This window comes from Grampus griseus, assembly GCF_964374135.1.
Source record: "Grampus griseus genome assembly, chromosome: 11".
NCBI classification, from domain to species: Eukaryota; Metazoa; Chordata; class Mammalia; order Artiodactyla; family Delphinidae; genus Grampus; species Grampus griseus.
The window spans coordinates 29,860,551-29,888,537 of record NC_139005.1 but is presented as its reverse complement, the minus strand read 5'-3'; the positions used below and the strand labels follow the sequence as shown (position 1 = coordinate 29,888,537).

The 27,987-nt window shown below is 37.8% G+C and overlaps 1 protein-coding gene across 1 annotated transcript in view; it reads right to left on the bottom strand.

Annotated features, from left to right (window-relative positions):
* The window catches only part of LOC309829215 (uncharacterized protein), a 108,895-nt gene that overhangs the window by 22,707 nt on the left and 58,201 nt on the right, over positions 1-27,987 (bottom strand). Inside the window, exons 3-4 of the mRNA XM_082665013.1 lie at positions 12,398-12,533; positions 10,652-10,751 (exon numbers count right to left, since the gene is read on the bottom strand). Coding sequence (XP_082521139.1) covers positions 10,652-10,751; positions 12,398-12,533 — 236 coding nt within the window. The remainder of the gene's footprint in view (positions 1-10,651; positions 10,752-12,397; positions 12,534-27,987) is intronic.

Sequence of the window (27,987 nt, the reverse complement as noted above, 5' to 3'; positions counted from 1 at the left end):
TTTATTTTTAGTTTTTTAGGGAACCTCCATACTGTACTCCATAGTGGCTGTATCAATGTACATTCCCACCAACAGTGCAAGAGGGTTCCCTTTTCTCCACACCCTCTGCAGCATTTATTGTTTGTAGATTTTTTAATGATGGCCATTCTGACTGGTCACACAAAAAACTTTGGCATGGTGTTCATCATCTAGCTAATCCTAACATGCAGACATTTATGAGAGTAAAGTCAGGTCTTTGCCAGAGTGGGTTGCGTATTTGGGCAACTGGGTCAAATCAAGAAGGGCAAATGTAGGCTGCCAGAGTAAATAAGGAGAGGAAAAGCAAAAAGAGCGAGACATATCATTCATCAGTGATTTCCCCCCCAATATTCTTAGCCTCCACCTATCTCCATCTTACTGGTAACACAGGAAATAGACTGAAGAATCAGGTAAAAGGTCTCTACAGAAACTGAGGTAATATAGAAAATAAAAAAATAAAACATAAAATTGTAAATTTTCTTCCTAGGGATAATTGAGATGATACTTCAATAATAACATAAGATCAGGTGAAGTCTAAAGAAATTTTAGAAAACCCGGATAAAGTAAGAAAACATCTCTTCGCCAGCATCCGAATGTTAGACACACACCGAGACATGTGGGCCAAGTTCTGGAGAGAAGGGAAACACAGACGCAAGCTTGACATTTGGTGCAGCTTTTCTCCTTGGGGCATTTGCTGATTCAACTCATACAGCCTAGGAGCTGAAAAGCCAAGGAGTTCAAAAGACTCTAACCACAGAAGCCAAACGGCAAGAGCTCAAGCTAAAGGCAACAACTAATGGAATGACAAGCTACACGTATCCTTAGTCTCACAGGGCTGGGGGAATCATTACATTTAAAGCCTAACAAATATAAGGGTAGTTGGGAATAGGGAGAATCTAAACGTTCACATGGTAATCCCAAAGGGCAACACCCGTAGAGGAAGGACAAGACAGAAATAGAGCAACCTTCACACAGAGTGAAAAACGGCTTTGAATGAGCTCAAACTGAGAATGGACTAAGATTTCCAGTCCCTATAGTAACTGTCTGCCATGGGCAAAAGGAAATCTTTTCAAGAGAACGATAACAACATCCTGAACAACATCCTGAACGATAACAACATCCTGAACGATAACAACATCCTGAATATCTTTATAGTTTCCTAAAATAAGTTAAGCCCAATTTTAATATAAAAATAATTGGACATACCAGGAAAAAGACTAAATGATCAAAAGATAAAAAAAAAAAAAGAAAGAAAGAAGGAAAAAAGAAAATATAAATAGACACAGGAGGACAAGAGTTAGTAGGCCTTGGTTAAAAAACAAAACAACTATGATTAAACAAAGAAAATAGGCACACGGCAAATAAGCATATGAAAAGATGCTACACATTCCACGTCATCAGGGAATTTTAAATTAGAACAATAATGAGATACCACTACACACCTATTCAAATGTCTAAAATCCAAATACTGAAATACCAAAGTGGTTGACGATGCAGAACAACTGGAACTCTCATTTGTTGCTAAGAGGATACTTGGCAATTTCTTACAAAACTAAACATACTTTTACCATACAATGATCTAGTAATCATGCTATTTGGTATTTACCCATAGGAACTGAAAAGTTACATCCACATAAAAACCTGCACGTGGATGTTTATAACAGCCTCTTTCATAATTGCCAAAACTTGAAATCAACCAAGATGTTTTTCAATAGGTGAATGGATAAACGAACTATGGTATATCGGTACAAAGGAATAGCGTTCAGCAATAAAGAGAAAAGGCTATGTAGCCATGAAAAGACATGGAAGAAGCTTAAATGCATATTGCTAAGTGAAAAAAAAGCCAATCTGCAAAGGCTACATGCATATTATATGATTGCAGCTATATGAAATTTAGGAAAAGGCAAAAGTGTGGAGACAGTCAAAAGATCAGTGGTTGCCAGAGGTTGTGGGGAGGGAGAAAAGGATGGGTGAAGCCCGGAATTTTAAAGGCAGAGAAACTCCTGTGTATGGTTCTGTAATGGTGGATACAGGCTATTGCACATTTGTCAAAAATCATATAATGTACAAAACAAAGAGTGAAGTCTAAAGTAAACCATGGACGTTAGTAATAATGTGTCAATATTGGTTCATTAACTATAACAAATGTATTACGCTAATGTAAGATATTAATAATAGGGGAAACTGGGTAGAGAGGTAAGGAGGTATGAGAACTCTGTCCTTTCTGCTTAATTTTTCTGTAAACCAGAAACGGCTCCGAAATAGTCTGTTAATTTAAAAAACAAATCTAGACCTGCATACAAAACTTGCACGTAAATCCAACCACAGAAGCATTATTCATAAGAGCCCCAAAGTGGAAATACCCCAAATGGCCATTTACTGTGAATGGATAGATGAAACATAGTAATATCTACACCATGGAATATTATTCAACCATAAAAAGAAATCAAGTACTGATGCATGCTACAACATGGATGAACCTTGAAAACATACTAAGTAATTGTATGATTCCATTTGTATGCAATGTCCAGTCTAGACAAATCTGTAGAGACAAAGTATATTAGTGGCTGCCTAGGGTTTGGAGAAATGGGGGAGTGAGTGACCTATAATAGATTCTTTTTCTTTTGTGGGTGTGGATGAAAGTTCTAAAATTGATTGTGGTGGTAGATGCATAACACATTAAATTGTACACTTTAAATAATATGGAAAGTAAATTATATCTCAATGAAACTATTATTTAAAATTATGATTAATGTATTAAAAAAAGGACAACATGTACAATTTAAGCAAAAATTGTCTGTGAAATGCAACCAAAAGAAACTTCTGGAATTAAAAATGCTGAAATTAAGCACTCAGAAGATCGGTTGAACAGTACTTTAGTCAAACAAAAGAAAGGATTACAAATGTCAATTAAAAAATAACTACACTAAAATGTGGAGGGAAAATGATAGAAAACAGAGAAATAAGTACTTAAGACATATAGAGTATATATAAAACACTGTGTCTAGCCAGCCCCAAGTCACACAGCCTAGGGAGGAGACACACAGCCTACCTGAATCACAAGGACTTCTCCAAAGGAAAAATGAGGTTCTGATGCCAGAAGTGGATGGAATGAATTGCAAAGAAAAAGAACAATGGTAAAGTTTAATCTAGATATACATCGGTAAATACATAGGTTCCCTGGGGTTGTGATCTGGTACAAACACTAAAAAAAAAAAGATAAGACTCATAGTAGAGGCTGCTAGATTCTGCTGAGGAAAATGTCCAGGGAGGGAAGAGTTGATTTATTTCATTACTTTTTTAGAGTCCACATATAAGTGACATCATGCACTATTTGTCTTTGTCTTATTTCACTTAGCATAGTGTCCTCCAGTTTTATCCATGTTGACTTAAATGATAGGATTTTCTTTTTTAAGGTTGAATAATATTCCATTGTGTATACATATACCATATTTCCTTTATCCATTAATCTACTATGGACACTTGTGTTGTTTCCATACCTTGGCTCTTGTGAATAATGCTACAATGAACATGGGAGTACAGATATCCCTTCTAATAATGATGATGTTTCCTTTGGATATATACTCAGAAGTGGGAGTGAGGAAGAACTTATGACACAAATCGACCATGTGTAAAAGATGTTGTAGGAATGAAAAAGTCTGAACACCTAAGAAGAGTGTGGAGTATTTGGAAAGGTCATTGTTCAAGGTCATACATAGTTTAAAATTATGACATTTTAGTGAGCCTGTGTGCATGAAGGCTTGCTTATATTTTGGGATTTGAATATAGTGCAAAGAAGTGTTGCTAAATTTTCGATCAACATCAAAAACAGGGTGGAAATGTTTTTTCTTTTATTATGAAACTGCAGGAAAGGCAAGCCTAGAATTCTAGGCCCACTAGAATCTTCCCTGATGATAGTGCTAATTTAGGAGAAGGAGGATCCAAGGCCATAGAACAATTTTGAAAGCAAAATAAGACTGCTGAGTCTTCACCCAGTGTATGAGATTAAGTTTTAATGGCATATGATGAAGTGGCCATGACACAGCTGGCAGAGCTTGTTGAGTTGTTGAAAATGGCTCTTGAAGCTACAGGAAATGAACAGTAGACATAGAAAAAGAACAAGGTAAATCCCAAAGAGTGGAAGGACAAAATTAATCAAGAGAAAAGTCAAAAATAGAGAAGAAAAGCAGTAAACTTGACAAATAAAACAAAAAGCTTGTTCTTTAGAAAGACCAATAAAATAAGCAATATTTGGCAAATATGATAGTGATGGGACTAGCTATAAAACAGAGGTTTTTTTTTTTAATTACAAAAGAATACCATGGTAGCTTTATACCAACACATTTGAAAATCTGGACAAAATGGCTGATTATTGATTAGTTATGTGCAGCCATTATTTACTCCTGTTTTGAGTAGAGAATACAAGTAGCTTTATGAAAATAGAAAATATAATCAAAGATATACACCTTAGAAAGACATCAGTTATTTTCCAATGTATTAAAAAATTAGAAGAGTCCTAATACAAAAATCAGATATGGAAAATTTACCCAAAAGTAACTAGAAGCACATTTCTTTTAAGATCTTAAGTTCTACCTCATATTAGCAAATAGATTCCAGCAACGTATTTTTAAAAAGTCATTATGATCAAGAGGGATTTATCACCATAAAGCAGATTTTTTCCCTAATTGGGATTCGGGCAGATGAGCTATGGGACTTTTCAAATCTCCAAAAATAATGACAAGAATAGTGACAGAAAAATAGGAGGCTGCAAGCAAAAACATTCAGGAAATGAGGAGAAATGAATGAGATTTAATAGATGATTATGACAGCCAGGATAGTACAGTTTGTTGGCACATACTTCATACAAGCTGAGGCTTTGGTTTTTTTTGTTGTTGTTTTGTTTTTGTTTTTTTTTAATTAGGAGAAATGTCTTAGAAGCAGCACTGTGGGGGGGAAGAGAATGACAATCTAGTCTCTAAGCTCTACAACAGAGAGTTGTCCTTCTCTGAGGAGACAGTAAGGAAAGCTGTGTCATCAGGGGAAGTCATTTTTTTTTTTTTTTTGCGGTACGCGGGCCTCTCACTGTCGTGGCCTCTCCCGTTGCGGAGCACAGGCTCCGGACGCGCAGGCTCAGCGGCCATGGCTCACGGGCCCAGCCGCTCCGCGGCATGTGGGATCTTCCCGGACCAGGGCACGAACCCGTGTCCCCTGCATCCGCAGGCGGACTCTCAACCACTGCGCCACCAGGGAAACCCTGTTTTTTTTTTTTTGATGTTAACTATAACAGGCCAAGTAGGAGGCATAACCAATATGAGAGGCAGATCAACTTGCCTAGGGCCACAGATACCGCAAATAAAAGAAAATAATTTTAACACGTATTTAATATTTTACAGGTTCTAGGCAATATTCTATGAACTTTCACATACGTTAAAATCACCATAACAACTGTGTGAAGAGAATATTATTAGCCCAATTTTATGGATGAGGAGACCGAGGCTCAGTAAGATTAAAAGCAACAGAACACAGATATAAACTCAGGTCATCTGACCCCAATCCCAATAGTCTGTGTAATCATCATGATTAAAGTAACATGTATTAGGTACTTGCTCTATGCCATCTTCTCTGCTAAGTATTTTATATAAATCATCTCATTCCCAGCATAATGTCCCTAGAAAGGAATATCACTGGCTAACATTCACAGATTCAGAAACAGGTTGATCAAGGTCACACAGCTGATAAGTAACCCAGCTAGAACTTGAAATCTGAGTTTAGAACTAACACTCTTTATTAATGTATTTTGCTGCCTCTTAAAGGATAGTGCAATCCTAAAAGTGAATTCAGTTACAGGTATTAGGACCTTATTCAGGCAATATCTATGTGATAAAGTGAGGGAGAAAATCCATTCTCTTGGGGAATCAGACAGCAAGCACACATTGAAATCTCATTAGAAATTAGTTACAGGAAATAATACGTTTAAATGTTTCAGTATATCATCCTCCTCCACAAAAAGGACACTTCCATTTTCGCTTAATATCCTATCCTTAATTAGCAATGACAAGAGCCTCAATTATGGATTGCTTTCTATATGTGCCTAAAGCCAAGCTTAGCAATTTATATAAAATATCTCATTTAATCCTCACAACCAGACTATTAAGTCTATGATTTCTTCCTGTGAACCAAGGGAACAGTATACAAAGCTCAAAGAACTCGAACAGGTGCTAACCTATCTAGTTAAGGGAAGCAGAGCAATTCTGGCCCACAAACACCTTGGAAGCTAATCATCTCTGCCTTTCACATGGAAGCCACAGTTGTGAGATTATTCAGCAGTCACCTGGTGAGATGTAAAGCATTTTATCTGATACGACTGTGGGAAATGTGCTATAAAAATAAACCCAGTGTGCCTTGCTTGTTGTGCCGAAGAAACCTCCCTGGACAGTGTGAGTGGATAAAATATTGAAGAAATATTGCTGCCCATGATTAGAGTTAGAGGGATGGAAAAAAATATATATATATTTTTGAAGCATATATTTGAGAAGGGGATAAACAGCCACAGACTTCCTTACTTTTTGTCCAGAGAATGTGAGCAATTCAGCAAAGAGCTCCTAGCCTTCGTCTGTGTAAAACTATTGCTAGACGTTAACTTGCCAGGGCTGCAGGACCCACCACCTCCTGCATGTATACCCTGTCAATGGAATGTGAGCAAAGGTAATGAATGTCACTTCTGGGATGGAGTGATTAAGAGCAGAGCCTCTACACCCTTTTCTCCTCTGTCTTCCAACTACATTCCAAAGGCTTTGAGGCCCTAGGAAATAGAGTCAGGACACAGAAGAAGCCTGGGCTCCTAATTCACTTCATGGAGAAAAGATCTCAGCAAATAAAAAATATCATGTTGGATTATGTCCTTAAAAGCAGAAACTCTATTAGATAGATTTCCATCTTGGGCAGGTGAATACTCAAATACATAATAAGACTAAATAAAATATTTTTCTCCTGATATTCTGTTCATAAGACTATAATGATACTTGTCCAACTGTACAATAATTATGTGTTAACCTCTATGACTCCCCTCAAGACTGGGAGACCCTCCAAGGTAATGATAATGACTTTTTCACCTTTCCAGCTCAGCACCTAGATCAATACCAGGTATAGTATCCACAGTAACAAATATTTTGTGAATATATGAATGATGTGTAAATAGATGAATACAAGTATGAATAAATGAGTGAAGAGACTGGAGTATACAGAGAATAAAACAATTATTTTCATAACAAGACCACACAAATTACTTTCCATTTGACTTTAGAATGCATTTTGGAACTTATATTTAAATGTGGGTGTGTCCAAATCAATTCAAAATCATTCAAATAATAGAATTAAGTCAAACCATGAGAGGTTAAAAAAAAGACAAGAAAAAAGCTTGTCTCTTTTGTTCTTCATCCTCAATTTCTCTCCCTAAACCTTTCTGGCTTAGGCAAAGCACCAACCTAACTTGAATTGTCCTTTTTCATTGAAAGTGTGTTACCTTCCTGCTGAGTGTCTTAAGTAAAAGATAAAGAATAAATATGTTCTCAGCTCCTGTGAGGCTGCAGGTTTAGTCTAGGTAAAGAAAGGGTAAAATAGAGAAGTTTGCCATTTTTTATATGACTTTCAAAGTTCTTCAAGGCTGTTTTAAGTCACACACCTGAATCAGAGGGTACCAAGCAGTCTGCTTAGGTATACAGTTCTGAATCTAATGTTTGTAAGTGGGACATGAGATAATGATCCCCTCAACCCTTGGGGCTGCCTGGTACAGCCTGGGTTACCCAGAACCCTGCAACTATTCACATTCAGCCACAAATAGCCTCTCTAGGGTCTCCCAGGAAGGTTACCCGAGAGAGAGAGAGAGTCAGACAAAAGGTCAAAAGTGGTCTCGGATGGCAGACACAGTGAGAAACGCCACACCCATGGGTCCATCAAAGTTCTCTCGCCATTCAACCAGTGGGCATCAGCTTGTGCAACAGCCAGCGGCGAGTATGCCAGTGCTGATGGTGAACAAGAGATTGCTAGGATTGCTACAAGAACTAATGATCCAGAGCAAAGATACAGCAGGTCAGGGGCGGGAGTCCCAGGAGACCTTGTCAGCGTGGGTTTAGGTGGTTACCCGCCCATCTCTGTCTTCATGTAAAGATGATATGACCGCCTAGAGGATGTGAAGGCTCTACCACAGTCTGTGCCTTCTACCATCATTATTGGGACATACCTTACAAAAGCAACCACCAACTTGGAACGAAATCAGTCTCATACACATCATCAGATGATACTGCAATGAGTTTTTGTGTGCCAAAGAAAGAAGAAACTAGATTCTTTGAAAAACACTGGCTTGAAAATTTTTGATCGTAAAAATGATTAAAATTTTCTTGTCTAATGTGACGATCAAAAATAGAGAGATGTTATTAAAACATTGATTAGAATTACAGTCACAACTTCAAGAGTAAGATCTGGTAAACAAAACAAAACAAACAAAAAAACCAAAAAACACTTATGTTTGTGGAAGCAACTACAAGTTTCTCAGTAAAAATCCTGAAAAGCATTACTTGAAAATTATGTAAATTAAGTATTTGATATCTTTCCCAATACTTTATACTTTATTATGGCTTGTTATTTTAAATTTTTATTTACATTAGTTGTTTTACTTTATCATTGTTTAATATAAAGGCTATACAATTTTTACCAAGCTCCATTTAGATCCCCTCTAGTTTATTCTAGTATAGCATACAAGTATCATTTAATAAGTGTGCCATGAAGTGAAAACAGTAAGCAGTAGTACCTACCTATATAAGCAGCATATTAATATTCACAACTAGACAATGTGTTCTAGAGTCGAAGGGGGCAGAACCCAGAAGATACCCTTAGCCTACTGATTAGGTAAATATTCAATTTAAGATGATATATTCCCTAGACCACACAAAAAATAGATACCAGTGTAATAATAAGATTTGAGGTCTGTAATTTTAACTAGCAATGTAGCCCTTAAGGCAGCAATCGCTGGTGTTTCATGAATTAATTGCCTACCCTGGAGCTTTTCAACATAGAATACAAATTAATCCCACACACCTTACTATTATAAAATTTACTTACATTTTTCATGACACATGCAGAATCTAAAGATTTATAAATATGGAGTAGATAATGCTTTCCATTTAAATTTGGCATCAAGCTATCGCTCTGAGCCCAAAATAACAATGCAGACAACGCTGGTTTAAAAAAAATCCCAGATTTACTTAATTTTGGCTGTTTGTTCCTTTGCCTAAGTGTTTGGTTTTTTCTTTTTTTTTTTAATCTTACTCTCTAAAGCCAAGCCGAAGTTCTTTCTTCGAAGAATCAGATTTTTTGACTGATGGTGAAGCAGATGGATCACAAAATTAGGAGGTAGGACAACTGGATATTTCTGATTACAACTCTTTTACAGATTTGTTTGCTTGAGTATGGTTTTTTGCTTCTTATTTGAGCTAGAGTTTCCTCATCACTAGAATGAAGGTTTTCATTAAATATTTCTGAGTGTTCTTTTGAGCATCATGTGAATTTGTGATCCTGTCTAACTTGTTGCAGAAAAAATTTAAATGTATATAATCTCAGAAGTATTTATACTAGTTATAAATTCAAACAAAGTAGGGATTTTAAACGCTGAATTATCCTGATTTTATGCCATGCTGCCACTAATAAACAAACAGCAAGTTCCCTGATAGTGATTCTCTATTATGGGATATTGATATATTTTGGGATTTGGAGGTTGGATTGACCTCCCCCTGTTTACAAGACACAACTTTCTGATTTGCCACCTGCTATGTCTCCTATTCATCTTTTTGTAAGACTTTTTAAACATTAAGCAAAACCCTCATGGTACAGAATTTCCCACAAGTGGCCCACATTTGAACAGTAGGATTCAACTGAGACTTGAAGATGGGCCACACGCAGCACACCCTGCTGACATGTTCCTCTACCCACGTCCCTCCTTTTCTCACTGCCTGGTAATTGAAGTGTATTTTTGTCAGTGGTGTCAAAGCCTGTCTCCTAGGCTGTCTTATTATTTTTAAATCCCCGACAAGTCCACCACAGTGATCCAGCAGCTCCTTGCACTTTATAGGTGCTCAAGATCTATTGGCCAAGCCAACACGTCTCTCTCAGTTTCTCTAGACTTGCAGGTCCTTAACTGCAGACCCTAGGGTGACTGGGAGACACAGCAGCTGGCCTGGAAGAAACTGTGCATAAACCACAGATTTTTACTTATGCAGCTTTGTGCATTAATTCTGGATAAGCACATGATAGAATGTCATATGTGTGAACTTTATCTTTCAGGTGTAGTGATGGTGGGAAAGAGGCTGGTAATAGCTATTGTAGACCACACTGCATTACAAAAACTCTGATAAATCCAAGCAATTCAATTCAAAATGGTCAATTAAGGGGAAAAATGCAGTCATTTAACTTGATAATTCTACATGATACATTAAGTCTCTCACAGACTCCACCACAATGAAAGCGAAAAGAGTTGAACGAAGGTAGAGGAAGATTTTCTTTAAGGTCCACTACTTGATTTCTTTTAGCTCCTAAATATGTGGGAAGCAGTAAAGCATGGTGTTCAGGCCATTGTACTCACCTGATCTTGGAGTTGGGCAGTGTAATTTGTGCACTGGCTGAACAGATGGATAACTGATCATAGGCAAATTCTTAACTTTTCTCTTCCTCAGTGTCTTCATCTGTAAAATGGGGATATTATTGGTACTTACTTCTTAAGAGCTTTGTGAGGATTAACTACACTAATCCATGGACAAGAGACATGTTGTCTACATAACAGGTGCCCAATAAGTTACAGTGATTGTGTTGTGTTGTTGATAATGCCCATGACAACAATGATGGCATGTGTCTATTTTTATCATTATAGTGTGATTACACGTCATATATGTTGTATCTCCTTGTTCTGAGATTAACATAGCCTCTTTTAGAAACCACCAAAAGGCTCAACAGTATTGGTGAGAAACATCTGTGAGCAACAAACATTCAGACACAAACATTCAATTAAGACGACCGCTTCCAGAAGCAGTCTCTGAAGCATGTCTGATCTAGAAGGGATGCCCCCATGCACTTCCTGCTGGGAGAGAATCTTCTATTGTTGCCAGTCAGGATCATTCCCTGTTGGTTTAAATTAACCTGAAAGATCCTCAGCAGTTTAGGTATGTTTAGCTCAACATCGCAGATTGTTTATACCTGTGACGCAGGCACGTCAAAAAAACCACCACTGAGCCACTGGCTTAGGGTTTCCAGCTGAAGCTACAGCAGTTCTTTTCTGTAAGCACAGGAAATCAGCCAAGGTCAGTTTGCTTAAGACATTCAGGTAAACCGTTTGCTTTGTCAGAGCACTCTCTCCCAGGAACGACCAAGATATTCTGAATCATTTACTTCTTTCCCATTTGCCATTCTTTTCATGAGGTGGATTCCCCAATCGTAAACACAAAGAAAGTGTTTAATCAGAAGCAGCCAGAAGTGATTGGTGATAACTGGGATTTAATGGCTCAATCTCAAATCTAGTTTCAGTTGTGTTTCACCAGAGATTTTTCAGATTCTTGCTATGAGAGTTTGGCAGAAGACAATAAAAATCATGATTTCTCACTTTTTTCTGATGTTTTGCTATGGCACTAAATAATATGTTCAGTATTCCCCTGGATATATATAAAGCACTTTACGTGGTGTGTTCATCATTTGCCTCTGACTAAAATGTCCAAATGACTGAGAACTAATGAAAATCATTATGGATAGGAGCAAAGGATGTGTACCAAGATGTTCACTAAAGCATTGTCTACAATTGTGAAAATGAAAACATATATTATAAACTGTATAACAATAGGCATGAAGTATTTACTACTACATGGACTACTATGAAACCATTAAAATAATGATGTAGAAACAAAAAAATGTGAAAAATGGGTTTTAAAATAAAACAATAACACACTAATATTAGATTATTTAGTTATTATTCTGGGTCAAACCAGAAGAAAAACAAACAGTAATTTGAGCATGGAAAGTGTAATGAAAAAACTATTAATTATGAAAGAGGATTAGAGTAAGGAAGGAATGGCCAGCGACAAGTAAAGAGAATGCCAAAACACACAGTTAGCAGAAATAAGGAGAGCTGCTAACCCTCCAGTTGAAAAGAAGACCTCCTCCTCCCTGCCCACAGGACTGAGGTCCAGACCCGGTTGAAAAGAGCATGACTGTGGCTCACTGGATGGTAAAGAAGCTGCTGTGGTGTCTCATGGTGGAACTTTCTGGAAATATGCCCTCTGTAAGTTGCTGGAAATCCACATTCTAGGGTTCCAGTAAAACTATGCACGGGGAGATTTCTCACCTGAGGCGCTACTCCAAAACTGCTTGATAGAAGATGCCGACGGAAGCTGTCGTCCACTGCTCTCTCTGCGCACTGCTGAAGCCGACTACCGGAGAAGTTGTGAGCCCCGGGAGCAGGGCTGACGACGCCCTCGGAGCTGCAGGAGTGAGTGGGTGCTGAAGACGCCACCAAGAGCCTTCCCAGCAAGCACCGGGGCATCACGAAGCAACACCTTCCTCAGGTGCCATCAATTAGGAAAGCCTAACATCACACGAGCTGGCCAAGGAAAAACTATTTAAAGGACCCATAGCACTTTTCACAGAGCAAGTAACAAAAGAGTGAATTTCGAGCTGAGAGGCGGTAACCAATGTTACCTTAAGAAAAATTAAATTAAAACGGAGTTTTGTTTGTTTTTTTTTTTTCCGGTACACGGGCCTCTCACTGTTGTGGCCTCTCCCGTTGCGGAGCACAGGCTCCGGACGCGCAGGCTCAGCGGCCATGGCTCGCGGGCCCAGCCGCTCCGCGGCATGTGGGATCTTCCCGGACCGGGGCACGAATCCGCGTCCCCTGCATCGGCAGGCAGACTCTCAACCACTGCGCCACCAGGGAAGCTCTAAAAAGGAGTTTTTATCACATAATCGGTGAAATGCAAATTCAAGCAATAAGATGCCATTTTTGACTAAAACACAAACTGACACAAAGAGTATAATATTAAAACGTTAACAATGGCTCTCTTTGGGTGGGAAATTACCAGTGAATTTCTCATTTTTCTTGGAGCATTGCCATATTCCTACAATATAAATGTACATAGATTTCCAATGCACAAAAATAAAATACAATTATCAACTCAGCTACCCAATAAACTTAATATTCACTCAATAACTTTTACTCTATTTAATTACAGCATAAAATGTAAGAACAAATGCAATATGGATGCTGCATATTATAGGGACCCGATCAGTCTTACTCATTTTGTGGAATCAAGGAAAGGACCATTCAAGCGTTTCCATGAGTTTCTCTTCCATTCTACCTAAAACTCCCTCTTGCTGGAGGAATTCTGTCCATCAAATTCTAGTTATCCAAATCAACACATTTCATATATCTTACAGGGGTATTAGTGCTTTGTGTGTGTGGGGGGAGGGGTGGTGGGTACAGGTGAAATAAGTTTAGGAAATGATCAATGTACCAAAGGGGAACAGGTTTACATATTATTGTTTCTAACTGTACATACCACACAGGTTTGTACAGAACTGCAATAGTGTTTGGATCTAGCTAGAGCCTGGATATGATTCTGCTTTACCAACCCAACAAGGACCTTCTGTGCACATGACTGAATCAAGGTGAATGAACATGTTTGGGGGAAGTTTTAAAGGCCTACACAAAGCACTACAGCTCTGTCAAGTGATGTAATATAATTATAAAAGTTCTTTAAAAAAAATTTACTGTTGCCTTTCAGTCTACCTTCCTGTATTTTACTACACTCTACCTTATTTTAAATGTGATTTAAGGAAATGTTTTGCTCCATACTTTCTTAGTCTATCCCTCCCTTTCTTCCTCTCTGCCTTAGAATAAGGCAGAGAATAAATATATAAAGAATAAATATATAATCGAGCCAAAAAAACCCCCCTCCAGCTTATTTGTACAAAAAAGCTTCAACTAGCAACCTAAGTGTCCATCGACAGATGAATGGATAAAGATGTGGCACATATATGCAATGGAATATTACTCAGCCATAAAAAGAAATGAAATTGCGTTATTTGTAGTGAGGTGGATGGACCTAGAGTCTGTCATACAGAGTGAAGTAAGTCAGAAAGAGAAAAACAAATACTGTATGCTAACACATATATATGGAATCTAAAAAAAAAAAAAAGGCTCTGAAGAACCTAGGGGCAGGACAGGAATAAAGACGCAGATGTAGAGAATGGACTTGAGGACACGGGGAGGGGGAAGGGTAAGCTGGGACGTAGTGAGAGAGTGGCATGGACATATATACACTACCAAATGTAAAATAGATAGCTAGTGGGAAGCAGCTGCATAGCACAGGGAGATCAGCTCGGTGCTTTGTGACCACTTAGAGGGGTGGGATAGGGAGGGTGGGAGGGAGGAAGACGCAAGAGGGAGGAGATATGGGGATATATGTATGTGTATAGCTGATTCACTTTGTTATAAAGCAGAAACTAACACACCATTGTAAAGCAATTATACTCCAATAAAGGTGTTAAAAAAAATAAAAATAAGCTTTAAAAAAAGCTTCAACTACAAAGGGACATGTTACCGCCTGCTACCATCAATATAATACCTAACAATTTATCATTGACGCTGTAAGAAAGTTAGTGGTGTACCTAAAACCATCTTTTATTTTAAATATCCCTTGTTGTGCTAGTAATGATTTTCCTTTATTATCCCCAAGTCATATATTTAAACCTAAAGAGACAAACCCAATTTCACTTCTCTAAATTATTCTACTGTAACCACATGTACCCTAACTGTAGGAGATGCTTGAGCCATTTTCTACTTAAAATTCTGAAAGACTCGTGCTCACATAACCCCCACTGACACTGTTGCAAATGACCAAAAATTTCATCAAGGTCACTGGATCAGAACAATTAGTGGGTACATCAAGTAAAAAGCAATATAAAGGGTTAACACTAAGAATACCTTGAGGGAAAAGCCTAATTGTGTGCCTCTGTAGGTAAGACATCCATATTTCTTTTAAAATGCTTTTAGGGCAATACTACAGATGCATGTTAATATACCCTGCTTGATTTAAAAAAAACTTTAATGGTGGAACATATCAAATTCAAATCGCACAAGTTGCAGCGCTTGATTTTTCTTAAAAGGTCCATTTTTACTCCTTACTCTTCAATCTTGACATCACTTTTAGAATGCGTCCCCAACACCTGCCCCCTGATCCAGGCAGGCAGTGATATTTCCTTACGTCTATGTTTCTTTTATCACATTGCATCATAATCATTTACTTAATCAACTTTCTGCTTCACTACAATATGAGTTCTGTGAAGCCAGGATCCATGTTTTATTAAGTTTGAATCTCCAAAGTTTAGTGGATTTGCTGTTTCAACAAATATTTATTAAATGTCTACTCTTTCCCAGATGTGTGTGCCGGGTATAAATAAGGTGGCTTGTCAAAAAAAGAGATGCGGTCCTTGGGCTCATGGAATTTAGAGTTCAGTGAGGGAAACAGTAAATTAACAAGAAAACATTCTAACAAATAATTACAAATTCATACAAGTTCTATAGTATAAAAGAGAAAGACGTTGCGACACATATTAACCTGGGGGAATTTCTCGGGATAAACAGGACAAGGCCACCCTTGGAGGCCACTTGGAAGCCACTTGGAAGTATGTGAGGCTCAACATAAGGGAATAGAGTGTGTGAAGTTTCTGAGTCCAGGAGAATTCAGCAGGAATAAATGGAGGAGTGAAGAAATAAATGATTTGGAAATGAACACTGTGGCAACATGATGGAAAGTTGAAACATTACCTGTGTCTCTAAGAAGCTTATAAACAGCAAGGAAATTGAGCCCGAGAATCCCCATCCTTTCCGTCCTGCAAGTCACTCAACCTATTTCTATTCTTTTTTCTTTTAACCAAGGCAGACATTGCTAATCAATCACGGCATTCTTCCCCCCTAAGGCTGGACAGAGCTTAAATTTGTTTCTTAATTCAGTGCTTCTGCCAACCATTACCACTCATTCAAAATGGGCACTCAAGATGATACCCTTTTGCCCTTCCTGATGTAAGCGGTTAATACCATTTTTACCTAATTAATAAACATTTGATATTGGCTTGAGGGGGACAAGAGGTAGCAAACTGAGCTAATATATATAAAGCAGTGAAGGTTGTAAATGGATAAGCAGCCTGGCTCATTACGGGTGCTGAACTGATAGGAGTGATTATAATGATGCTGGGAAAATATGGGGCATCCAGTAATTGATGGGAGCTAGCATTTGAGGCTACTCCTGAGGGTGAGAGAAATTACCAAGTGGGAAGCACTGAGTCACTGAAGTCACTCTTTCATAACGTCATAGTTTTTAGCTAACATAACGTCATATGTTAGCTTGGGACAGCGAAGCTAACATTTTCTCAAAAATACAGAGAAAAGAGTATCTTTACACTCAAGCAAAAAAAAAAAAAAAAAAAAGATCATCATCAGAAAGGATATATGCAGTTGGAAACTAGCATCTTGACCTAGTCCTAGTACATTTAGAAATGAAACCTCATCAGCTTTACTGACTTCACCACTTAGCCCGTGTACCAGAACTTCAGCAAGCCAGAGTTAGCCAGTCTAAAACATTCAGTTTTCCCCCACCTGCACTGAGTGAACCATGCATCTTAGGTATAAAATGATAGCATTTATTTATAATTTAGTAAGAGCTAAACCCAGAAGTACTCTAACATATTATTAAGGTTGAAAATTTCTTAGAAACCAAAGAAATACAGAGGTTTAGTTCTTATGATGATATTAATTGGAAATACGTTGCATCTACTACATGTTGAGAATCTCCTTGGATATGAATTGATGCACTGAGACCTAGCCATAGGATACAGCTACCCAATCCACTGCCTACTTGTAAGTTCTTCTGAATAAGATTTTATTATATATTGTTTCACTTTAGAACTGCCTATGTTGGGCAGAGTAGTTTTCCTGAGTTATAGTAACAGTTACCACTTTGAGTGTCTGTGTTACGTCAGTGCCGTGCTAGGCCTTTTATATATATTATTTATAAGGCATACAATAACCCAGTAAAGACTGACCTGATTTCTACCTCACAGACAAGGCAACTGCAGTTCAGAGAATTTAAGGAACTTGTTCAATTTACGTAACTAAATCCATGATAGGGATGGGATCTGGATGCAGTTCTGTCTCACTCCAGAGCTCATGTCATTTTCACTACCCTTTGTTTGCACGTTAGCTCTATCTCATTCCACAGGCACACACAGATTAGGGAAAATTAGAGGACCACCCCAGACACCACATTTGTAAGGGCCTGCCTTTAGGAAGGGGGAAAGCGGGCTAGCTTGTGGGGGAGAGAGTTGTTCCCATCTGATGCTAGGGCTTGTATAGCCTCCATCAGCCCCGGAATCTCTCTGACAGCACCTGAGCAATGTATGTGATCAGCACTTTCCACCTTCCTTATGGTTACATATGCTGATTAATTTTTCCTGGTATAGATGCTCATTTTTAACAAGTCACTCGTTGTAAACAGGGCCAGGTGTAGGGCCCATTTCCTGCTCCACCCACTTTATTGAAGCCAAATACTCCATCTATATCCTTCCCGAGTTGTATCTCACAGTTATACACAATAGGCACTGTGAGTCTTAAGCATGAATAGATTGACATAAAAGCATTCTCTCTTCACTAAAAGGAAAAAAAAAAAGTACGCTTACTGGGTGATAATATGGCAGGAAGTCTGCTATATATCTTTATAAACAGGGTACCGAGGTATAATTATTCCACTTTAGCTCACAGATGCTTTCACTCGTTTCCTGATTTTCGTTTTGTTTTGTGCGGCTCACGACAGACCAATCCATTTTTGCAGAGATCGGGCCCTGCAGCTCAGGGCCGACTCTCATAGATACTCTGAATCAAGTACAGAGATGAGCAGCTGGGAAGATGGGGGAGGCGGTCAGGGAGGCAGGGAGACCTGAACAGATGAGTAACGGGGACCAGGAAGGAGGACAGAGGCTCCATACATGATTAAACATGAATATGGGCCCTCTTGCCAACCAGATGCATCATCTTTATGCAACTGGAATGACCCCTTTTCCCACACCTCCCTACGCTACACAGAATGCTTTGACTGACTTTTACTGACAGCTCAGCATGTGCTATAACAGCAGTAGCACACCGAGTAGAACAGGTTGACAGTGTGGCAGATACCGCCATCCCTTTCCAATGTTTGTAGGCTTTCTGAGCAGGCCGTGGGCGTCCTGTGCACCTCACTCCTCTTCTAGCAGAGGCCAAGCGATGCAGACATTAACTATGCACCTAAATGAGACTCCTAATGAGACAGAGCAGGACCCTATGATCCTTTCCCCTAACCATGTCCTCTGCCTGCTTTTTGTCTGTGGAAAAACTTTAGCCCAAAATTAAGTTTAATCAGAGAAGTGAGAAAATGCAGAAGCAAAAAATAAAAGCAGTCAAACAGGACAAAACAATAATAATTTATCAGTAAGCAAAGTTAAGGACCTTTAGTTCCTCCTCAATGGCTATAGATAATATTCTGAGCCATATCCTGTGAGCTGTGTGAAACCCCACTAGGTGAAGAAGTTAAGTACATGATGACCAGACTGTAGGCATGACATAAGCTGCCACAATTCACAATTCTGAGAACTGGCCTCAAAGAAATGAGAACGAACCGACCCTGGAACTGAAGACTAACTGTACTTAAAACAATCAAGATGACACTGGTCAGACCACCGATGACCAATTTCAAGATGACGGTCAGAGCTGACTGTGCTGTTTCTGCGTGTAGCCCCCCTCCCTCCGTCTATAAAAGCTCTTGCCCCCTCATTGGGTGGGTGCGGGGAGTTGGCCTTCGGACAGGCGTCCTCCCTCCCACACCCCCTGGTCGCCGGCACCCAAAACAAAGTAAACTTTCCTTTCCACCAACCTTGCCTCTTTACTTGCTTTTGAGCGGCGAGCACCTAGACCCCACCTCCGGTTACACTAACAGGAAAGGCAAAGAGAAAAAATCATTTAAAAACATGATGTAGAGAACACAGATGTAGAGAACAAATGTATGGACACCAAGGGGGGAAAGTGGCGAGGGGAGGGTGGTGGTGGGATGAATTGGGAGATTGGGATTGACATATATACACTAATATGTATAAAATGGATAACTAATGAGAACCTGCTGCATAAAGTAATAAATAAAATTAAGTTAAAAAAAAAACATAAGTGGCATTTTATGCACCAGTTCAAATAAGGGGGAACCTAATCATTGTGAATGATAAACCAGTTTGTGAAAAACCCACTGCTTATTAGAACAGCACGCTCCATGTAAAAAGAAATTTTCTAATGGTAAATATAGCAGAAGGCTACAATTACAACCTTTCAATGATTGCAATCCACAGAAAAGCCATTTAGTGATAAATTGGAGAGCAAGAGGAGATTATCACCTGTTTAAGCTTCCACTGATTCTATCAAGTTGTTTGCCTGGCAGTATCTAGGCTATGATGGAAAAGCTGAGAAAAACTCATTTTTCCCCTATCTAAATATTATTAATTGCAAGCATTCATTTTCAAAGATTTGTGGCTCTTTGGGAGAAAAGGATCTGCTTGACAACTACTAATTATACTTAATAATAAATAATACTTATCATTTACATAATTATTTTCATATTTAAATCCTTTCACAGATTTTGTTTCCTCATATGGAATATCAGTGCAACTTGACTGCATATAATGTTATGATATTTCTGTGAAACCAGCCCCAAGTAGTAAGCTTTCATAAGAAAATTGGGGCCTTAATCTTATCTATATTAACAAGTGTTAACAAATCATTAGAATTTCCTTTTTCAGCACCTGAAGAGGTGGGCAGTATTGAACAACTATCTGAGGAACACTGAACTGACTTTTTGGCAAAACACCCAGTTAATGCCAAAACTGTGCAAAAATATTTAGAAGAGGCAGAGACATGAGGCAACAAGATCAATGAGAGACGTATTAAATTAAAAGAAATGCCTCTCTCTCTCTCTATCTGCCTACCTATCTATCAACAGGGTGAAAACAAAAGAGCAAAACAAATGAAATCAATATACTTAATATAGTTGTGAATGTCAAGGTCTGAATATAGATTTTTTAAAAATTGTCTGCACGAGTTGGATATTTGACCTAGTGAGTACATGTGTAGAAATTTATTCTAAGGATTTCACAGAAATCTAGGTACCATGGCATTAACTGGAATACTATTTGTAAAAAAGAAAAACTTGGAAATAATCTGTTTCCAACAATAGGGTATTGTTTAAATAAGTGATATCATATGTTGAAATATTAAATAATTTTTAAATTTTCTAAATGAGGAATATTAGATCATGTGGGAAATTGTCCTGATAACATTAGGTGAAAAGGTACTAGAAATAAAAATTATATAAACAGTATAGCTTATCCTTATTAAATAATGTATGTATAAAATATATGTAAATATATATGTTTATATAAATACATATGCATATATAAGTGGGAAAATGCAAAAATGGAAAAGATAATATTTATCTCAGAGTTCTGCAAGTGTATTTATATTTTTCCTTTACATTTTTCTGTATTTTATAATTTTTCTACCATAAAATATTAATTTAATTACTATGTATTTTTGAACAACTCTATTTTTTAAAATTGTTTTTACATATAGAGTGGTCACGTGTTTGCTTAACGGAGTGCAAGTGAAAAATAAAGGCTGTTTTTGTGGTTCTCATGATGTGTAAAAGACTAAAACAAGTTCTGAGACCTCGAAGTCTACTTTGGCCACACAATTCCACATTTAGTCTGGGAGCTCATCATAAGACTATCAAGCAACTGGGTGAAAAAGATATTTGCTGCAACACTATTTATAATAGGAGAAACAAGGAACCAACATTAAGGTCTACCGAAAGGGGATTTATGAAATGAATGGTGGTATACAACCACTGCCTAGAGCTACAGCCATTAAAATGATCATGTTCCGGGAACACAAATTCACCCAGGAGGGGCTGTTCTTGCAGGCTGTTTGCATCAAACAGGAAACGCTGACGATGAAGCTCTCGTTGGAGAACACCTCCCAGGGCATCAGATGTACCTGCGCTTCAACTTCCCCCACATCCAGGTAAGGCTGCACACCAAGTATCACCAGACTGTCCACTTTTCAGGAGAAGCTGCAACATGCCTAGGCTTTTCGGATGTTGTGCAGGCCCGGGGGTGGGACTGGGGGGGTGGGAAATAAAATGTCTACGGGCTGAATTTAACTAGTCAGCCAAGAGTTTGCAAACTTTGATGCAGAATTAAATTTATAACTATGTAATAATGTCCAATGCTTACATTAAATTTTAAAACGGGTTTAAAACATTATGTTTTTATTTACGTTAAACTATGTGTATATATTAGTATGTTTGTGTGATGTTCACACAAATGAACATACACACAATATAGGGAGATAAAAAGCAGAGATGAATGGATCTGAAAGTACTTTTCTTTGGGTAATGGGTTATTTTGAATGACTTCAGGGGGTTTTTTCCATACTACTCTATATCTATATTCTATTATATAAAATATTGTATATTTATACTATTCTGTATTTTTATTTTGGAAACAAACACATGCAGATTTTATGATATAAGAATTAGACAATTATACTTAATAGAAATATAGATTTCCTTTTTTGCCTATGTTGTCTCATTCTGTCTCAAAAGGACCGTGTCAGAAGCACTAGATCCAGTTCTGAGCATTGCCTTTTTGGGAGTATTTTAGAAAACAAAAGCAAGTACAAACATCAATAAACAAGATGGGGAAGGGCCTAGACATACTTTCACAGGATTTTTAGGAAAAAACATTAGATGTTTTCCTGAAGAAAAGTAGACTTCAGTTGTGTGATAATGGACTACAAAGATGTGAAGTGCAAACATGGGTATTTGAAACTCAAATGTTTTTCTCTGTAGTTCCATCAGGTCAAGCTAAGACCAATGGGTGACATGCTTCAGGAAGGCAACTATAAGGAAGTACTTTGTAGAAATTATAGCTGTTCGTATGCTGGATGACTTAACTCACCAAGTAGAGCATTCAAGATACGAGGAGTGCTCAAACAGAGGCCAGATTACCAGTACTTTTATAGCATGAATTCTTACATTGGATGAGGTGATAAAACAGATGACGTCAACTTCTAAAATCGAGATCATATTTCCCTTTGAGTCCTAACACTATGATAATATAATCTCAGTTATGGTATAAAGCAGGTAACTGATTTGAGAAGGGTACTGAGTTTGAGGACATATTGACTGATTCATTCCACAGATACTTTACTAAGGGACTATGCTAAGGGCCTGGGATCCCATGAAACAAAATGCCAGCAGAAGTGAATCTCTCTAATGAAGCAAAGTATGTGGAAGACAAATCATTAAATGCTTACTTACAGTAAAGCATGCAATGTATCCTGAAATAGGATATATAAATGACTGTATGTCCAGGGCTTGCCCCAAGAGCACGTCTTCTCTAAATGGATTCTTTTCTTTTCTCTTTCTTTACCTTGTCTTCCCCACTTATACCTCTACTCTCTGCTTCAGTGAAAGATATTTCTCCTTTCCACTTCTAGCTGAAAAAAAAACAAGTCTCAGGTGTCAATTTACTATGTAACTGTGGGTCCCTCTCTGTATTACAAAACAAGACTCAGGGGACAGTGAGTCCTGATATCATGACCTCCAAAAGGGTCACAAGGGATCTCTGAAAATTTCAATCGTTTTAGAGTCTTTTCTACATCTTTTCCAATGATTCAGGTATGGAGGTTTCTATAACTGGGGCTTAGAATTCCTTCTACTGAGTGGCGAGTCGATGTGGTTTTAGTGCTTATATCCTATAAGTTCTTTTAATTAGTGTCTTATAGCCTCCCAAAGTGTTTATATATATATATGACTGGCCACCATTTAAAATGAAAAAAATAATTTACATTGCTACTTATCCTCATTGAGTTGCCCATTTAAGAAGCAGAACTGCACTGTCAGGGCATCCACTTTTGTAATACCTTAGCCATAGTATTTTAACATATATAGTAGTTCTCAATATTCACAGTGTATTGGAAGCACCATATTAGTCAGGGTACTCCAGAGAAACAGAACCAATAGGAGATATATAATAAATATAATGTAATATATGTAACTGCTTTAACATATGTAATTGATATTAACATATTAAATATATTGTATATTAAATATAAGCTGGAAACTAGGAAATCCAGGGGTGTAGTTTTCGGAACTGACGTAAGCCACAGTCAGAGGGCAGGGGATCAGATCAAACACTCAGGCAGAGAGAGCAAATTCTCCTTTCCTCTGACTTTTTATTCTCTTGGGGCCCTCAAGAGATTGGATGAGGCCCACCTACACTGGAGAGGGAAATCTGCTTTACTCCATCTACCAATTCAAACGCTAATCTCATCTGGGAACACCCTCACAGACCCACCCAGAAATAATGTTTAGCAAAATATCTGTGTATCTCAGGATACAGTTGAGAGTTGACACTTAAAATTAACCATTACATTCTGCAAACCTTAAAATATACCAATGCCTCAGTCCAACCCCCAGAAATTCATATTTAATTGGTATAAATTACAGGCTGGGCTTTAAGAGTATCAAAAGCTCCCCAGGAGATTTCAATGAATCACCAAAAGTTAAGAACCATTAACATCATAGAACATTTCTTTCTTGATGAGAAATCAAAATGCTTCTCACTTTTAGCGCTGATGCCCTGGGAGAGATATTATCTACCTCTGTAAGGTGCCTTCAGAGTATCCCACTGTACCCCATGTAGTCAGTATTTTCAAACAGGCCACTGCAAACATGTGCCTCCAAGTCTGGTCAAAGTCAATCCAAATATTTTTCCCCAATATGGTAGTAGATGGGTAGAATTTCTTTTATGATCACCACGTTGTATGGTAGGCATAATTATTCCCATGTAGAGGGTGAACTGAGATTCAGAGAAAAATAGGGGTGCATATTGCCACAACGCTAGCAAATGTAAAAAATTAGGAAAAGGTCAAGTTTTCTGATCCGAGTTAAATAAGTAGTAGGTATCATTATTTTATTTATTCCACAGACACTACTGTCAGGGGTGAGTAGAAAAAAAGCAAATGAATAAAAATGTAGTCAGCCTATGAACGGGAAGATTAGCTAGCATCCTTCACACAAAAGACCTGATATGTATTCGGCCACTAGAGAGGTTTAGTCAGCTGTATTTACAGTCCCATAAATGGAAAGAAGCATCATGACAAAAGGAAATGTACTACGTACATTTACACATGTACTATGAATCCAGGAAAAAACACATCAAATTAAATAAATAATTCACGGGCAGAGCAAAGATTACAGAGTTGGCTCTGATAACAAAGTATCTAAAATAAATGGTGATGTGTTTCTCCAACCACACAGGCTGCCAGTCCAGGTGCAAAGGAAAATAAATAAAACTATTATAGATCTAGTAAGAGTTAAACAGACAATAAAAACCAACAATGGAGATGAATTTTAAGTTGGTGATTCTTTGAACAATCTTCAAAAGATTTCATTTGCTCTGTTAACGCAATGTCAAGTCCATTTTAGAAATAAAAGAACATTTTTCTGCTTGCTAGAGTTTAGACATAAATCCTCAAACTGCATTAAATCAAGATGCTTCTAGAATCATAGCGCTAAAGATCATCAAGGATTATTAAAGAACTATAGTCACGCCCTCATTTTACAGGTGAGAAAACCAAGGTGGTAAATGACTGTGTGATGGGCTTACAGTCCACGTGATTCCCATCAGTGGCCAAAACAAGATTAGAATGCAGGTCTCCCATTTCCTCTTCACTTAATTATTCATCATTCTTTAGTCATTTTGAGCACAACTAGTGCACTGCTATTTGAAACCTGACCTTTCCAATGGCAGTCAAAATGCCATACTTTAATAGTGCTTCCATTGTCTTTGACCAGAATATTAAATAACTGGCAATCATGTTCTGAGCTTCTTTCCAGATGAATTATATGTTAAGCTCTATTTCAATATTGATTTGTAATATACTTTAAAGCATGTTGATCTTCCTCTGGTCTCTTCTTACAGTTCTGAGCTACATGAATGCTAGAGTTCCTAAAATTTGTGATTTTCTGAATGGCCATCTTTATTATGTCCACCAACCCAACAATAGTCACTGCTTGTTGCTAGACAGAAAAAAAAAAGTTAATAAATTTACAAGTGAAGTCCTGTGTTCGTTTTTTTTTAATGAAAAACAGAAACCTATTTGATTTAGAATCTAAACCCTAGAAGCATACACAGGGCTTAAAGAAATGTATGATTCTTCTACGGAATATTGGAGAATTCTTGTTTAATCAATGGAAGCACATCATTAGTTTACTCAGGTCCCTAAAAAGGTGGAGGACCTCACTTAAAAGAAACAAGTGACTATCTTAGTTAATGTAAATAGAAATGCATTTCCAGCTTATTTATGGTTGTTCATTTCTATACCATACAGTGGTCTGTTTCTCAGGACATCAGTATAAAAGGCAAATTGATAGGTGAGAAGGATAAGTGGTATAATAAAAAAGTTAAAAGCATGGGCTACATGACATGGACAAGTTACTCAGCCTTTCTAATCTTCCATATGCACATCTATAAAACAGGGAATAAAACATATTACAAAGAGATATGCTTCTCCTCCCACCATGCTTCGGCCTTCACATGTTTGGGAGGCATAGGAGATCCAGTGCCTTTCTCCTCCATCCTATTCTTGGAAGAGGAATTGTTAATGTTATTGGTCAGTAACCAGAACATCTATGGAGCAATGGGTAGAATTATTACATTTGAAAGTGACAAACGTGTCACATGGTTCTGTCCCCGTAGCTCAGCTTATGATTCACAGAATAAGGCATGTTAGCTTAAGCTTGTCCCATGACCTAGTCATCTGTGATTTGGGGGCAAGAGAAAGAGAGAAGGAAAGCCTCAATTAGAATTCCAAAATGAAGTAACAGCGGCTAGCTCACTAGTAATAAATAATACTTTGGTCTTTTCTGATTATCGTTTCTTGTGTATGGATCCCTTGGCAGGAAACTTAACCACCCACTTCAGAGGCCTGTTATGAAGTCCGATATGGTATAAAAAGTGCACAGTACAGTGCCTCATATGCAATAAGCTGTCAAAGAATATTATCTAGATGACCTTGGATTTGCACTTAAATGTTTGTTATTAAGTCAGTTTGCATGGGACTAGTATCCAGAGCCTCAGGATAAAGTAGATTCATGTGAGTTAATAAATGAAAAGCTCTCTGAAATTCTAGATGGCAGGTCATGCTAACTCAGGTAAGTGGAAGCTGGTGGCTGGGCATTCCCTCAGGACACGTGTTTTGATGGAATGAGGACTCCGGGTGTAGAAACCAGCTTGGCAGTGGATGGTAAACCACTGCCCAGCACATGCTGCCTCCTGTTAAGCAGAAGGCTCTCATGCAAATTGCTTTCTGAATCATTAGCTGTCGGCAACCCTCATCTCTCCTCCTGCAGCTGTTCTTTCTGATTTTGCCTGCAAACTTTTCATATTGGGCAGGCTCCCAAGCCAAACAAGTTGCCCCTCTGCAGGCTTTGCTCCTGGGGGCGAGAAGTGAACCTCACAGATAAGTCAAAGTAAGGATGCACCATGGACTCATACACACTGAAGGAACAGACTCCTGCAAGCTAAGGTGATGAATGCCTTTGAAAGTAATTTTCATGCGGCTTTCTATGAGAATGTCAGCCAGGCTCCAGAAGTTATATGCTGCAATTTAAAAATTATCTGCCTCTGTAGACTTCTAAAGCTTCTATCAGCTAAGAAGTATCTTTTTTAAAAAAGAAAATATTTTTATACAATTTTAAAGACTACTTTCCATTTATTACAAAATATTGGCTATATTCCCCCTGTTGTATAATACATCCTGGAGCCTACTTTACACCAAATAGTTTGTACTTCCCACTTCCCAATTCCAACTCTTAAATTGCCTTTCCCCCCTCCCCCACTGGCAATTACTAGTTTGTTCTCTATATCTGTGAGTCTGCTTCTTTTATGTTATATTCACCAGTTTGTTTTATTTCTTAGATTCCACATATAAGCGATATCATACAGTATTTATCTTTCTCTGTCTGACTTGTTTCTCTTAGAATAATGCCCTCCAAGTCCATCCATGTTGCTGCAAATGGCAAAATTAATTTCATTCTTTTTTATGGCTGAGTAGTATTTATATATATATGTATGCAAATATATAAATTTAAATTTTATATATATATATATATATATATATAATCTTCTTTATCCATTGATCTGTTGATGGACACTCAGGTTGTTTCCACGTCTTGGCAATCGTAAATAACGCCTCTATGATGCTGCGAACATTGGGGTGCATGTATCTTTTTGAATTATAGTTTTGTCTGGATATATGCCCAGGAGTGGGATTGCTGGATCATATGGTAATTCTATTTTTAGCTTTTGAGGAACCTCCGTACTGTTTTCCACAGTGGCTGTACCAATTTATTACATTCCCACCAGAGGAATGTGTGGGAAATCTCTGTACCTTGTGCTCAATTTTACTGTGAACCTAAAACTTAATTAATTAATTCCCAGCAGCATTAGCGAATAAGACCATGCATTTTTTTAAAAATCTTTTTTTAAGGCATAGTAAATATTTGCTGAATAAAATGAGAAACTCTATCTCGATTGGGTGGGTTAAATCAGCAGAAACTAAGCTTCACCTGTGATTTTTAGCAGCTGAACTGGTTGAGAAATTCAAAGCAGAACAGGCACAAGTCCTCTCTGAACAAGGTAAGGTACCAGAAAAGGAAGGATGGATGTTGTAGGCAAATCATAACACTCTATCATGGCTAAATATAATATCAGGAATTAAATAACTTGAAATCATATAAA